The 16,184-nt window shown below is 42.2% G+C and overlaps 1 protein-coding gene across 1 annotated transcript in view; it reads left to right on the forward strand.

Moving 5' to 3' along the window:
* The window catches only part of LOC104509449, a 21,465-nt gene extending 13,064 nt beyond the window's left edge, over nucleotides 1-8,401 (forward strand). The window contains exons 2-7 of the mRNA XM_010151390.1: nucleotides 1,998-2,148; nucleotides 3,178-3,271; nucleotides 4,295-4,413; nucleotides 5,286-5,428; nucleotides 6,298-6,495; nucleotides 8,223-8,401. Coding sequence (XP_010149692.1) covers nucleotides 1,998-2,148; nucleotides 3,178-3,271; nucleotides 4,295-4,413; nucleotides 5,286-5,428; nucleotides 6,298-6,495; nucleotides 8,223-8,334 — 817 coding nt within the window. The 3' untranslated portion in view covers nucleotides 8,335-8,401. The remainder of the gene's footprint in view (nucleotides 1-1,997; nucleotides 2,149-3,177; nucleotides 3,272-4,294; nucleotides 4,414-5,285; nucleotides 5,429-6,297; nucleotides 6,496-8,222) is intronic.
* Nucleotides 8,402-16,184: the final 7,783 nt, after the last annotated feature.

The raw sequence follows: 16,184 nt of genomic DNA on the forward strand, positions 1-16,184 counted from the left end.
TCACTACCCACCTGATTGGAGAATTCTTATCTATCACACACTGATTCTGGAACTTTATGTTTTATTTTCTGTAACCGATACAGAATTTTGTGAGTGGGCTTCTGCCAAGAGATCCGAATATATATCATGTTAAATGGTTCAGCTAAAATGTTTTGTCTCACATTTCAAGGGACGAGGAGTCCTTATTCATGTCTCGACAGAGGAGACAATATCTAGCTGAGGAAGGTAGGCTTTGAAAAGTCTTGCCGTCATAAATAGTCATTTGAATACATCCTAACAAATCCCTTCCAAAACTGAGAATAACAACAGCTTTTTCTTAAATAGAAAAGAATTTCTACATATCTCTCTGATAGGACCTCATTTAACAAACAAGGAAGCAGAAGAAAACAATACCAAGACAGGGCTAAGCAAGAATTCCCAGCACTTTTTTAATTTTTCAAATACTGACCAGTGTAAATCCTCTTTTCACAGGGTTGCTTTGTGTGTGGATGGCTGCTGATCCGTAGCAGCACACACACGTCAAAGTGGTCTGTTTACCTCCGGATGACCTCTCAAAATGCCTAAGTAAATAGCTGTTATTTTCAGAAATGCTGAGCTTGCTCAGCTTCCTTTAAGTCACCTGCGATTTATCGTGGCTGGTTTGATCCCATTAAAAAAACAGCATAAGGCATGAAGGGAGGAGTAGTTCCATGTGTCAGTACTGTTCTGTGCAGTCTGTGTGCACTTTGAGGCAAAAGCTCGGAAAGCTGTAATACTGGGTTTGGATGATGTTTAAAAAAAAGCAAAACTATCTTAGTAAGGTCAACAGAATACATCTCTCTCTGATTATTTGCCAATAATCTGTAATTGTATGTTGTAACTGACATTCCATTTAGCTTGTCTGTTACACTTAATATGAAACTTTCATTACCATCCGCACTAGACCATTTTAAAGCTGCATTTTTCTTCTCCATTTCGGCTCCTGACTGTAATTGTTTTAATGATGCTTACTGACAGCTGATACTTTCTGGCAGGCTCTCACCAAGCTTGTACAGTAAAAGTCAAATTATGGTGCTGTGTGCACACACTAAGTTAAATTTATTTTTTTTAAGTATTCCCTGCTAAATTTCTAAATTGCAGCTGACAGTCTGCAAATTATTCAAACTCTCTGAAGCACAATAGGAGAAATTGCGACATTTGAGGTATAGAAAATGTACTTTTGATAGTGTTGTTACGTATTGAACTACCAAAGTACACAAGCACATGACTTTGAGACTCTTTTGAACAAAGTTCAACGCTTTTTTTGAGGCTTGATATTGTACCAGAACATATTCAGGGGATTAAAATAAATATGGAATTGAGGTGTTGTTTCATACAACCTGTATGCAGAAAAACAGGGCCATACAGGATGGAAAGGGACATGTGCTATTCTTATAATCATGGAATGGTTTGTGTTGGAAGGGACCTTAAAGATCATCTAGTTCCAACCCCCCTGCCATGGGCAGGGACACCTTCCACTAGACCAGGTTGCTCCAAGCCTCATCCAGCCTGGCCTTGAAGACATCCAGGGATGGGGCATCCACAGCTTCTCTGGGCAACCTGTCCCAGTGCCTCCCCACCCTCTGCGGGAAGAATTTCTTCCTGATATCTAATCTAAACCTCCCCTCTTTCACCTTAAACCCATTACCCCTTGTCCTGTCAATACAGGCCCTTGTAAAAAGTCTCCCTTGAAGAAGTGCAGTTCTTCATTTCTCCAAGATTGAATTTTTCTAATCAACTTTCTAATGTTTGGAAATAGCTGTGAAAGCCTCATATGTGTAAGTCGTAAATGGTATGTAGGTGAGAGCTCCCATTAAGGGACTTGACGGGATTGCCCTACCTATGCTTTGACCTCAGGATCGCGTGGCTGTTGCCTGGTGGTAAGTGCTGCCCCTTGCTACTCCATATTTTCTGTTATCATACGATAGTTTGCATTCCTGTGAACAGAATCGATTACTGGTTTAACATCTCCTCTCTAGTTCCTCAGGTCTGACTACAAGCAATCAAAAATTCTGTAAATCCTATTCATCCTGCTGCTCCATCCTAAGCGAGGCACACACTCTTCCACTGGTTTTATCGCAAAACAGAGGATTCATCAGGCTGAACGGTGATTCCGGGCTACCTTCCCCAGTAAGTGTTTGCCTTTCCAGTCTGATGACAAGTTTATAGAAGAAAGACACTGACAAAGAGTCAGTCATCCTCACCTTTGAAGCTAGTTATGTTTTGCCTCCTTTTATCTTCCAAAGCTAGATCAGATTATAAATAAGATTATATGATATGGTGTCAGGAGTGGCAAGGGATTTGACTCAGCAGTCCAGGAGCACTATGCACAGAACTGGATGCAGTGGGCAAGTATATAATAAATCATGAAGAGGCTGTGTACATTTGCTATAGAATGTCATAACCAGGAGTGCTGTGGAAGGTAGCAATACGGATGTTCTGTGAGAATATCTCTCTCCAATATCTGAGCCTATTCATAGCAATAAACCAGAAGGAGCTGTGGTAAAATACACCTAAACTGTGACTCCCCACAGCATTTACCAGCTTCTGGACATGTGTATAGCTCAGCTCTAACTGGAGAAGGTGAGTCGGAGGTGCATGCTCCATCTCTGCTTCTCCCTGAACTCTACCATCATGGTTTCCACTGAAAGAAATGCCAAAATTTCAAGCAAATAACCAAACTGCATTGCACTGAGCGGTTCCCCCGCTGCAGGCAATCTTGGTGCTGTGTCGGTTGGGCATGACACAAATCACACCCACTCCGCACACTACAAGCAGAGTGAGAGGCCTTGTTCCTTGCTCCCTTCTGATGCCCTGGAAATTACAGAACATGTTTTAGTGGAAACGCAAAACATGCAGAAACCTCATATTCTCGACTGCAGCAGCAGGTTTTCTGTATTTAGATTTGGTGCCTCAGTTGCATTCAGGATACACTGTATGTAACCTTGTCCAGAACTGTGTTTGCATACACAAATGCATGCCATTGTATCCTCATTTCCATACAACATTTTGCAATTCATTAGATGTTATTAAGGCAGAAGACATTGTAAACATATATGAATATTATTTCTACTGTAATAAAGCCAGAAATATGAGAAAATATTATACCAGAAACTGAAAAAAACTTCTTTCATATCTTTATTTTGGGGTTTTTTTAAGCTTCCTTCTGATTCCGTCAAATATCTCGGTTGGTGTGACATAGAAGAACATGATGTTCGAGGAAATGAGCTTCGTTGTCCCCGAGTGAGAGAAGGTAAAGACGAAACAGATATATTCACATTTAAGCCTTAATTCTATTTATTCAAATAGTATGTCCTTAAATGTTATGAGCTTAAATCATGGAGATTGCCCTTGTTTGGAAAAGGGGCAGGATTTCAACCCATGTTGTACATGCTTAATTTTCTTTATCACTAGGAAAATACTCTTTGTACTTTTGAAAATGAGAAACAAAATCCAGAACTGTATTTTGAAAATTTAGTATAAATGTGCCATCAATTTCTTCTCTCAAAAATTCATTAACATTTACATACTGTTCAGAATGCAATAGCCATGTGCCCAGCAATAAACCAAGAGCAAAATCTAGTCCTGCAAACTGTGGCAGGTGTATTTTATTTGAATACTGAATTGGCCCAGTTACAATCTATAGACACACTCAAGAATAGAGAAGGAAAGGTGGATTTTAAAATCCAGTCTTTGTATGTTTGGAACTAAACAGTGGAAAACGTCTACACTATCCTTGCTATACTTAGGAATTTGAAGATGGCCATAGCTCTAAGCATTTCCGTAGACCTCAAGACTAAGTCTTCAGTGTGTGTCATTGTTAATACGAATGAGGTTTTGAGTGTGGCTCTTGATGCCAGTTGCAGTTGTCAGTGGTCTGGAAGTTACAAACATACCCCTCTCTCAGGACAGTTAAATGACAAGAACATAACCATCCCATGAACTCATAGCATGTGAATGAATTTATAGAAACAGTATTTTGGAACTCGGATGCTTATACTCAACTGTTCAGAAAAAGATTTTATCCTGAGCTGTGCGAGAAACGTCACTCACTAACCATGTACCAATCATCACAACCTTAGATTGCTTGCTGAATTATGGGCCCAGAAATGGTAGAAAAATCTTCACATTAATTTACTTCTTAGAAGCCTGGAAACCTATACACCTATAGTATTATATATATTTCTTTATTTCAGATATCTTCCCAGTCATATATATAATATTTGAACATGTTCCATATCACATCCACTATTGTAAATCTTTTTTCTCTGAGCAGGGCCTTCAGAAGAAGAGCTGTTTTTCAGAGGAGAAGAACATACTCTGAAAAAAAGGAAACAAGTAACTGACACAGAGAAGTGGCAAAAGAAACTGCAAGAGAACTGGGAAAACTGTGCTGTAAAACTTTCTCACTAACATTTTGAGCTGTAGTAGTAAATAGGCCAAATAATATTGTGCTGGCTGCTGATTGCAGTGAGGAGCTTTAAAGCTCCGTTTGGCACCATGACATTGTAAACCAGAATGTTTTTGCAAGCTGGAAGAAACACTGGAATATACTGTTGTTTGGGTTGTGACCCAGAAAAGTAAACTCCGCTGTTGTGACAGGGCTTCGTTTGTGCTTGGGCATATTGTAACTAGTCACATTCTTTGCCTGCTTAAAGCCTTATTCAAAACCTGGTGATAAAGGAATGGTTAGAGAATGGAGTAGTTACACCTCAGCCCTTTCACTCTCTCCTCATACCAACCTGAGCAGTGCTTTTGACTGGAGGTGCTACGTTATTGCTGGTTCTGATGAGCAGTAAGTTACAACCTCCCTAAGATCAAGGAGGAAGAAAGGTAGTAACTTCATCCAACACTGAGGTCCAGTAGTCTGGATCACACCTCTCCCTATACATAAACACATGATGACTGGGAATTTTGATATCTGGCTGCTGCACAGCACAGGTATGTTTTTCCCAGCTGAGTATAGAAACCAACCAATAAGCCATAATCATTTAGTCCTGCTTTTTCCACCCAGAGCACAAAAACTGGCCTCCCCACTCAAAGAGGAAGGAGGGGCTGGACACTAAGGTTCAAATGTTTAAGAGATGGTTTCTTTCTTCTTTACTTTCAAAGCATTAGGTATTGCATCACTATGACTGCAAGGTGAACTGGCACCACAGGTTATTATAAGAGCACCACTAATTCTGACATTGAAAATATTTATTGATATAGTTATTAGAAAAGAAGAAAACAAATATAAGTGATTTGTCTTATTTTTCCCTTCGCAGGAGTTGAACCTTTCATTTCAGGACCTGGGTGATCTTTACCAGGTGGAAAACTTCAAAAGGATTCTCCAAAGATTAATTCGGGTGGAAAAACTTTGGTTGGTGGACAATTCTTTGACAGACCTAAGTGCCATAAGGTTGCCAAGGTAGACAAAATGTCCTGTTTCTCTTTTTATGCAATGTCATAGGAATCAAAATTATGATTTACTTAAGTAATAGCTGGAGCAGACTCTTGAGGGCTGCCAAAATATGGTATTTTAGAATCATAGAATCACAGAATGGTTTGGGTTGGAAAGGACCTTAAAGATCATCCAGTTCCAACCCCCCTGCCATGGGCAGGGACACCTTCCACTAGAGCAGGTTGCTCAAAGCCTCATCCAGCCTGGCCTTGAAGACATCCAGGGATGGGACAAATACCCTTTGGGGGGTATAATATTAGAAGTCCATCAGTATATCGCTATTCTGAGTTCGTCATCCTCAAGTTGAAAATACTCACAGAGGAGATGAGAAGATGTCCCCTTTATTCCCAGTGAATAATCAATGATTCTTGTCAAGTTCAATGATATTTGTGCTGAAAGGGAAAGTTGTTGAACACTGAAGGGATCTATATGAAGAGATCATAGAACATAACCCAAGCTGAGAAGCCAAGGGTGACCATGACAACCGCAATTTTACAATCCATCTATTGCTGTTTTGTTGTCATAAGTCTAGGTATATGGCAAGTTGTAATATTAAGAACAGGAATAATGATGTATCCATTGTACAATATAAAGAAAGCTGAGAGTATAAAGTGTAGAGATCTGGTCTTACAGTCCATGGGTAGGCAAAAATAGCACAGATGTGAAACTAGTGTGAAAGCAGGTCTGGTGGAATCAAATTCTTGTGTCTCTCTTTGGAAGCCCTAAGCTGCCATGACTTTGACTACATGAAGAGCCAGCCCTATGCTGGCTTACAGGTATTATTACTATACTATTATGGATGTGATCAGTGATGTCATACGCTTTCTACTTTACAGATGCAGAGAACTAAATGTCAATAAAAACCACTTTACATCCTTCAGACAGCTGCCAAAGATACCTCAGATTCAGCACTTGTCACTCGCTGAAAATAACATTACGACACTAAGTGGAATATCAGACTTCAGACATACTCCACTTGAATCCCTTATTCTCAAGAGGAATCCCTGTGAGTTTCAAGAAAGATACAGACAACTGTAAGTCTCACCATCTCATGGCCGATAAAAGTTCATCAACACAAATAAATGTTTGTGAGACAGTTCAAAAGGAATTGGATCTCAAATACAAAAAGCTCTCCCGAGCAATGTGTTTATTTTCCTACAGCCATAACTTGTACTTGACATAATCCTGTCATAAATGCCCCAGGAACATGGGCTGGTGAGCCAGTATCTGATAACAGCCACAAAATATGCAGAAACTGCCTAGGAGGCTTTCTAATGACATGACTGGCAGTTCTTGAACTGAACTAGGTCCATGGATCAAGTTTAGAGACAGTGAGCAGGGCAGATAAATTAGATTCCCTTTTATTAATAGAAACTACCTATTACTCAAACTCTCTTCAGTCTCACTGCATCCCTCGTGTATTCTGAAAGGAGTCTAAATTGCATTACAAGTCAGAGATGGAATCAGAAGGCTGTGTTGAAAGATGGGAGCTAAAGCAAGAGAAAACGAAGTTACCTTCATTTGATTTTTCTGGATTCTGTCCTCTCTCTGTAGCAGCACTGTGGAAGCTGCACTGCCTTGAAGACCCCACTCAGTGCGGGTATATGCTGCAGGCAGGGCAGTGTAGAATTACCTGCCTCGGATGCTGGAAATGGGGATTCAAATCCGCCATAGTCATCTCTTCCTGTAGGGGAAGAGTAAAGGAGAAGATTAAAAGAAAATGTTTAATTAAAACCTTTTTGAGTTTCCAGTATGCTTTTTCCTTCAGTCTAGCAGGCATCCCTGTGACAGGGTGAAAGTGATGCTTGTGCTTTCGAAAGGTAGATAGGCAGATATCAAAGTGAAAGTGGAAAAGTAAATTTAAAATGATGGATTTCACATTTTATTTGCATAACCAAAGGTCCAGGGGAACAAAAGCTGAAAAACACTTTTTAACAATTGCTAATTATGTTTCTGTTCCAAATCCTACCAGTTCTTCAGGCAATTAAATATTGGTATTACTCTGGTGTTATGTTCACTGCCACTGTTGGAAGATGGAATGAATCATTTCCAGCATAGATAGAGCCCTGAGTTACATGCTGAGGTTGAGCACTGTAGTCCACACTCGCCTCAAAAGGCAGAGGAGCAAATACCATAGCATGTGGGTTAACACTCTGTGCGATGCTTGTGGAGCGGCCACGGCTCCATCAACCCTCCCGAAGAAGAAAGCAGCAGTCCCCGTGACTGAGATCAGAGATACTGATGTGTTGTTTAAAAGGGACAGTGTATTAGGAGGTAGAGCCATTCATTTCCATTTGGCACCATGCCCACAAAACAGGGACTTCTTTGCTTCTGGAGAAACAGGAGGGCAGAAAGGTTTGCAGAGTTTCTCTGTCATGGGAGGATAAAGCTGAGTTGTACTTCTTAGAGTATGAACCTTTGCTTTTCTGCAATCCAGGAGATTCAGTCTAGGCTAACACCATGTCCTCTCTCTTGCATTAAGACAACTGGTTCGGTTCTACTCTATTAAAAATTTAGATACTTGTAGCTTTACTGAGTCTAGGATGTAAAACTTGTGCAGCAGAGTGAAAACTGAAAACTTTTAATTAGCTCTTTACCAGATAAATTCTGCAACAAATGGCAAATCAAGATTTCCAACACTGTGAGTCTATTTTGAATATGTTAGAACTTGTGATTTGTTTATTTTCAGTGTCTGTTTCGTTCTCAACATTTCCCAAGAGTATTTCTCTTAATTTCTGTCTTTCTTTTGTCTCTTTTCAAGTGTATTCTCCAGTTTGCCAAATCTGAAAATGCTGGATGGTGTCCCAAAACTCCCAGAGGACTGTTCACCGCCAGATATCAGGTTTTTTTTCAAAATGTGTACTATACTCTAGCACCATATTTTTGTAGGATCGCAGCTGTGCTAGGATCACCTCACTTAGAAGATACAATAAATCCTGTGTATGTAACGTACTATTTTTTTCTGATCAAAGAGATGCTGTAGCAGAAATAACAAATTTTTGAACGCATTTGTGATACCACAGACTTCAAGTGCATATGGATAAATGACATGTAAATAAGACATAACGTGTATGTTGAGTGTCATGAGCTTGCTGTATTAAAAATACTGGGTGACTTCCTTGTCTAGGACCTCTGTGTAGACAAAACTCGCAATTACTGATTCCCACTGCATTCACTTAAAACATGTCCAAGTTCAGACCACATGTCCTTAGTGGGAAATGGTACAGGGATTAACACCCAGGCTGCAAAGAAGAGGAAAAAAACATCCCAACTACTTAATAAAAGATTAAGCTATGCAATTTCCTTCTTTATGTCCCACCAGTGTCCTAATGCTCTTTAATGTGCTTTTGTAGATGGGAAAGGCAGAGGCACCCCAATCATTTTGACCCTTAGAAATAAAAATACAATGCAAAAAGCCCTTGCTTGGGAGTTTGGTATGACTAGAGAACACTGGGGAGGTAAATCATGAAAAAGGAAAGAAATCTTTTGACTCGTTGCTGGTGTTGTTTAGGAATGCCTTGTTGCTTAAAAGAGGTTCCTCAAACCAAAGCCACAGTGAGGGAAAAGAGCTGTGGAAGCTGAAAAGGGATTTGCAAGGGCTCCTCAGGATATCTGAGTGCAATTAGCTTTGAGAGGTATCTGTCCTTGTCTTTGATTCATTTGCTGTTCGATTTTAGCTTTTTTTTTTTTCCCAGGCAGCCCATGCTGGCACACAAATAGCTGTGCCACTAATGGTTCAGGAAAAGAATGACAGAGTCCTGCAAAACGAAGACAATTAACAGAATTGCCTAATTCCAGAGACAGTCAATAAATTTTCTGCTGTGTATTGGCTGCAGGCACGGTTTGTTCAGTTACATGGGGAGGAGTGATGACTGCTCAGCCCTGTAGAGCTCTGCGGTGCAATGACTTATCTGCAGAAAGGTCGCAGCAGCTCTGTATAATGTCTGTATTGGATCAAGGCAAGAGAAATGACCAGCTCAACAAGTTTCCAGGCTCTCCCTTAAGACTATCCTTACCTCTTCCACAGCCTAACAGTCAAAACGGTTGATCAAAATATTTCATGAACTAGATCACAAGATTCTGAATGTCGAACAGTATCTACCTTGAAGTATTTTCTATTTCTGTAAAAGGAAAAAGACAATGGACCATTGCAAAGAGGCATCAGGCTGAGGGCTCACACTCAGGAATTATTCTTGCAATTCCTAGAGGCAGGCCAGTTCCTTCCCAGCATTCACATGCTCACAGGGTTTGGTACCTAGATCCCGTCAGGGTTGTCCACCCCAGCAACGTGAACAGACCACGCTATGGCAAACCCCTCCATAAACATCCTACACAGTCAAGATGGTACAGGTCAAGAATACATGTCAACAAGCTTTACAGACTCAGAGGAGAGATGATGTGGTTTACATGGAAACAACAAGGCAACCAGAGCTTTGAAACATAAGATCAATATAAAAACCCCCACTGTTGTGTTTGGGAATGGAAAGGGTGGAAAAAAAAGGATTATATATATTCTTTCAACTGAGGACATATGTGAGATAACACTAACTCCTCAGAAGCCAGGCAGGGAGCAGAAGCAGAATGTAAGCAGAGCCTCAAGGACCACCCTCACTGACCCAGCCAGAGGCAGACAGCAGCAAGCAGCTGAATACTGACTGCAGTGAGGCTGTCTGTCTGGAGACAGGAAAGGGAAACAGTCTTTTCCCAAGGTAACGGACACAAGGGAGCATGCAAATCAGCCATGTTCAAGTCACAATGAAAAGCACTTGAGGACTAGGCTCTCTTCCCAGAATGCGGCATTAGAAAGTGAGACTGAGCTGGGAAATTGCCCCAGTCCTGTGGGTAGACATTTCACTTGGAAGCTCTTAGTGAAGCTACCACCCACTTCTTGCACATGTCGTTAAGAGCCGGTCGATTCTCTCCTGGGAACACTCCGAGGCTTTGTTCTTTAGACCCAAGTCCTGGGTCAGTCTCAAGAAGGAGGCACAGACAGTGATTTATTATTTCCAAAGGGGAAGTTTGGTTTACTCTCATAATTTTTACTTTCATTATTTTAATGATCTGGCTTTGGAATCCCAGAGAAATACGAGGTAATATCTGGGGAGCCTTGCTGATTTTATTTAAAGTGCATCCAGGAGCGAGAATGTACTGGTAATGTTTGAGTCACTTTGCTGCAACGAGCTTTAAATGAGACGTTCGCTATCAGCAGTGTCACATGGGAAACTGGGAAAAAAGAGCAATTAAGTTCCAGCTGGTTGACTGGACAACAGCCATAAGAGCGAGGAAGCACGCTGGATGCATTTCAACATTACCCGTCAACTAGAAACCCCAGCAGCAGGAACCTTTTGAAACTGGCCTCAAGTTCATGCCAAGCCGGGGATAAATTAATACACATTTTGGGTTCTAAATTAGGTTATTACTATCTAACTTTCTTTTCTTGCTAAACTTAAACTCAGCTTCACTCAAGAAAAAATGCGCCTGCAGCAAATTACTCTTGGGTTGTGCTTCCTTGCTTTTCCACAGTTATGTTATGGAGTGGTCTAATCTGTGACTTCAAGAAAATCTGGAAGGACTGGAACAAAAGTAGAGCCCTTATTCTGATAGAGCTTTTGGAAGTTCATCTATTGTGATTGCACTCTGAAATCTAAAATCATAGCTACCACCTGTGAGCTCAGTATCCAAGTATCATTAAATCGATTTCCAATTATTCACAAAGATTCCTTAAAACCTGATGTTTCATGGAAATGTAGTAAAGTCATCAAGGGACAGCTCCAGGGCTGATAGAGCTCACAACTGAGTTCCCAGGTCTCTTCATTTCTCATTATGACCAAATCTCTCAATGCAAAATTAAAAGTGAGCAATATCAAATCAAAGGACAGATTCCTTAAATGAACAGAGAGAAGACAAGACTTTTCATTTAATCCATTTATTAAGATCCCAGGAATTCCAGAGCAGGGTTTCAAAAATCTCTTAAGTATTACAGTACATAGGTCATGGAAGCAAAGAAAGCCCTGACAGAAATCATCAGCTACTAATGAGCATTTCAAAGACAACTGTTTGCTCATATACACTTCAACCTTGCAGAACATGAAGAATAAACACCCAGTGTTCATATTGGTCCAAATTATTTAAATCACTCAAGAAATAACGACTTTGAGCCAATATCCTTCTCCAGGCCTGTGCATTGCAGCACCAGTATTAGGTGTGCATACGGTGAAGGGCAAGGCAGTGGCTTTCCTTGCAAAAGGAGACCTTGCAAAAATATTGTCTTTTAGTTCCTTACACTGAGCTTCAGAGGCTGAGGGAGCGCATCGAGGCAAATCAGAGCTGATCAGTTAAGCCTGTCATTCATCGTCACAAATGCTAATGAAAATGGCTCAAACCCAAATTTATACGCTGTATGGAGTAAATAGCTTGTCAGTGTCTCCCTAGAGGTTAGCCTGCCAGTGCTGGAGCTCAGCATGGTGATAAGGCCATCCCAAGTGACTTCCTGAGGTCCTCGTCACCTCTCAGGTCACTGTGAGACTAGTGCCTGGCACGCGCCTCGAAATGCACGGTGGGAAAGGCGGTGGGTGACGCGGTAGGCCGTGGTGCTCGCTGCGTCATCACCAACCACGGAACAGCCGGCACGGGGGGCTGTGCTCCGGCGGTTTGCTGGCCTCTCGCTGCCCGGCAGCCCCTGCTTTGGCTGCTGCTGCGGACAGTCTAGCTCTTCCTCCATGGACCAACCTGCGTGCTCCTGCAGCCAGGAAGGGCGTTAGTTTTCCTTCTTCTGCCCTGGCTTCTGTTCATGGCATTTGTGTGTTTGTGATGCCAGGCCAGCAGTGCTTTCAGTGCTTGCTTATTCCCTCACCAAACACAAGTGACTACCAAAGTCCTTCCTGCACTAAATTCAACAGCAGAACTTCCAGTGACTTCCAAACTGCCGCAGCAGAGCTTTATTCTTTGGGGGAAAGAAGGAAACTACTCGCAAATCAGGGATCAGGTTACCAAAAAGGGCACTACGAGGCTGTTAACTTTTGAGAAGCAGAACACTCTCCCATTTCCCTGGAGAACCTCTTTCTGAAGATCAGACTGTATTCATTTGTTTTACCTTTTCCTTCCTGACTGATTAAAATCAAATACCTTCTGGTCTATATAAGTCAGCTTTCGATCACTGCCACTTCGGTTTTGCTATTCAATAAAGAACCTTCAGCATTTTTGATCATTTCCTTGCTCTCAGCACTAAAAGAAATAATGACTTTAGTGAATATACTGGATACATGTATGGGACATGCAGAGGCACACTGGCAGGAAGCATGGGTGGAAATAAGCTATTAAGATGTCCCAGAGCATTCATTTTTCATTTGTAATCTGTCATCTAAGATACATTTGCTTTGGAATTGCCCGGTACCATGCTACAGTATGTAATTGGAGGCACCGAAGATAAGGAAAGAAGGCCCTTGACAACATATGCTTTGGATAAAAGCAGCTATAAAAATAAATGTAATGACCATAACAGGGACGAGACAAGCATGGACAGTAACAAATTGGGAATGACCAGAAAGTTAATGAACAGTCAAGCTACAGGAAACGGCGCAGTCAGCCTTGGGGAGTGAAATCCAAGCCAAATTTTTTTCTTTTTCATGCCAATAATTTTTGTGTGTGTGTGTGTGTTAACATAATATATTTCCCATTCCTAGTCTCCATACAGTCTATTTTCTTTCCAGGAGATTGCAGTAATTACTCTATCCACCCTGAGCACTGAACCAGTGAAGGCCGCGGCTATTAAGAGGCATGGATGATGAAGTCAGATGTTTCTTTGGTGCAATTTTAATGTTCTCTGTAAAATGTACAAAGTTCCATTTTTCTGAACTCAAGGAAAATCAAACAAGAGACTTCATGCGTGCTCAGGGCTCCAAGCCCTTTTTCAGCCAGTACTCAGCTCCCACGTTTTCTCAGCATTACACACCTTTCAGCTGTACTCTCCTAGGTTTTCCTTGCTTCTTTTTCTGTGTTGGCTCAGTCACACTCCTGTGGCTGCAAAGACCTTCACCACGTTGGGCTGATGCTTCCTGTGAGCCTCAAACTCTAGCCCAGGGTGTCTTGGGTCACTGGGGCTGCTGCAAGCCTTTCATTGCCTCCCAGACCCAGCCCTCCTCTCCTTGCTCGTGTCTCAGGTCCTGCCCAGCAGTTTCTCCCAGTTCCACCTTCATTTCCACTACGGCATTTGGTATGTCTGGTATCATGTAGGCAAAACAAAATTGTTGGCGGAGCAGGAAGTTCTGTGGTTCTAAATAAATCAAATGCCATCCATTCTCTATGAGCTATCCCTGTTTATCTTTAAAAGGCAGAATTCTTTGTGAGGACAGATCTCTAAATCAGGGTACAATGTAGAGGAATGTGCTCAGCTTGGAGCACATTTGAAACCAGCAGTGTCTAAAAGACAAAGAATAAGAAGCTTAGACCTGCTTCACTCAGCTTAATATTTTACCATTGGTTCTATCTTGAAGTATTGGCAGCCCGTTTTCCTCTGCTATTTTTTTTATTGTCTTCCTTTAAACATTACAGCAAATACAACTATAAAATCACAGCTTAAGCTCAAAAGGGTAGATGTATGCCTGTAGAGAAAATGGAATAGAATGTTAATTCTACAGAAGTACATGCTCAAAGTGCTTATCATGGCCCATGCCGCAAAGATTAGATAAAAATGTCCTCAGTTTTTTACTGTGACAGCAGCACACTGAAGCACTCTGACCCAAAAACCTCACAATAATGAAGTGCCTAATTATTATTATATTCGCTGCCTAATATTTGTCAGATTGAAGGTGCTAGAATAAGTCCAGGACAAATTTCCCTGCAGATATAAATCCCATTTATTCTAGTTGGGTTTATTTACAACACAGATGTCTGCCAGTTATTGAAAAGGCCATAATTAAGTCTGCCCTAAATCTGCCTTTAAGTTCTCGATCTTCACATCCCGATTCAGTGCAATGCCTGGATGCCTGATGTAGTTTGTGTGCTGGATGCAGAATGGTGTTAGCGCAGCACGCATTCTGGGCCCCTCACTGAGGCGCTGGAGCGTGTCCAGAGAAGGGAACGGAGCTGGGGAAGGGTCTGGAGCACATTTCCTGTGAGCAGTGGCTGAGGGAGCTCAGGGTGTTCAGCCTGGAGAAGAGGAGGCTCAGGGGAGTCCTTATTGTCCCTACAACTCCCTGAAAAGAAGGTGCAAAGAGAGGGGGATTGGTCTCTTCTCCCAAATAACAAATGATAGGACAAGAGGAAATGGCCTCAAGTTGTGCCAGGGGAGGTTTAGATTGGCTGTTTGGTAAAATGTCTTCCCAGAAAGGGCTGTCAGGCGTTGGAATGGGCTGCCCAGGGAGGTGGAGGAGCCACCATCCCTGGAGGGATTTAGGAGACGGGTGGCAGAGGTGCTCAGGGCCCTGGGTTGGTGATGGGCTGGGCAGTGCTGGGTTAATGGTTGGACGTGATGATCTTAAAGGTCTTTCCCAATCTAAAATATTCCATGACTCCATGAGCTCAGGAGGGGCCACAGGACAGCAGTGTACATGATGAAAGGTGTCCGAGTTCGAGCACAGACGTTTGGCCCTGCAGGGTCCTGCACGGTGCTGTCTAGAGAATACAACAGCATGTACAGATCTCTGTATCCATACCACAACGAGTAATTGAAGGGAAGAAAAAGGAACTCCTTTTTTAACCACCCCTGCTGAAAACCCATATAAATTATTACTGCTCCGAGCCTGCACTACCGTGAGTAGCGCTAGTCCTCCGAGAGCAGACCAAGGAGGGAGACAGGCAGGTTTTGTGCCTGACCGGGAAGGGGCTGGTGAGAGAGTGTGTGCTGGAGAGAAACCAGCTGGGCTGCAGGGATGCACCCGTGGGGCCGTACAGCCTCGAAGAGAAGACCCTGCCCAGGCAAGGGCTGGACACGGAGTTTGCAGGAGAATCCAAGAGGCACATTGCAGCAGGAGCTTCACAGCAGTGCCTCGGTGGTCTGGCATATGTGTTGCAGTGCCTTCCATGTGACTGATGCAGTGCTCAGTGCAGAGTTATCTTCAACTTTATAACGAAAAACATGTCTGGAAAGCTAATGTCTTCTGTTGCATTAAAAAGGTAAAAGTCCAGGTGAGTAATAAAAGCCCCAGATATCCCAAACATCTACATTCACAGCAAAATAGAATGTGAAATGATAAATGTGTGTTATTTAATGTGAAGCAACTTCACAGTCTGTGCACCCAGATAGGGCAGTTCCCATTGCAAGAGAAGGACCAGGGTGTGGGGGAGGCGGGGTGGTTCGGTTAGCAAATGTAGGCCAATAGTCATCTCTGAGAGAAACTAGGTATTTTTAAAAATAACTACAGTGAAAGGTATTACATGACAGTATTAGGAGAAAACAGAATTCTTGGTCTCTGTTTCTAATTAGAAACATCTGTGTGTAAATGAGAGCCATTTCTCCCTCTATAAGCATGTCTCCTCCGTGTGCCTGACTCCTCTGAAGGGCAGGAATCCATTGTGGATGCTGTAAGGCCTGTCATTACCTGAGCTGGACTTGGGATGTGCTCCTATCCCAGTTGCTACTGGTCTTCCTGTTACCCTTTCTCCTCCTTCTCCTGCCTATAAATTAAAAAATATGCTGCCCTGCAGGCCTGGGGCCCATGCAACTATCTCTAGATATAAGGCAGCCCTCCTCATGTGGGAACGGGGTTGTTAGGCTCTCTGGGAA

This window comes from Eurypyga helias, unplaced genomic scaffold (genome assembly GCF_000690775.1).
Source record: "Eurypyga helias isolate BGI_N326 unplaced genomic scaffold, ASM69077v1 scaffold10105, whole genome shotgun sequence".
In the NCBI taxonomy this organism is placed as follows: domain Eukaryota; kingdom Metazoa; phylum Chordata; class Aves; order Eurypygiformes; family Eurypygidae; genus Eurypyga; species Eurypyga helias.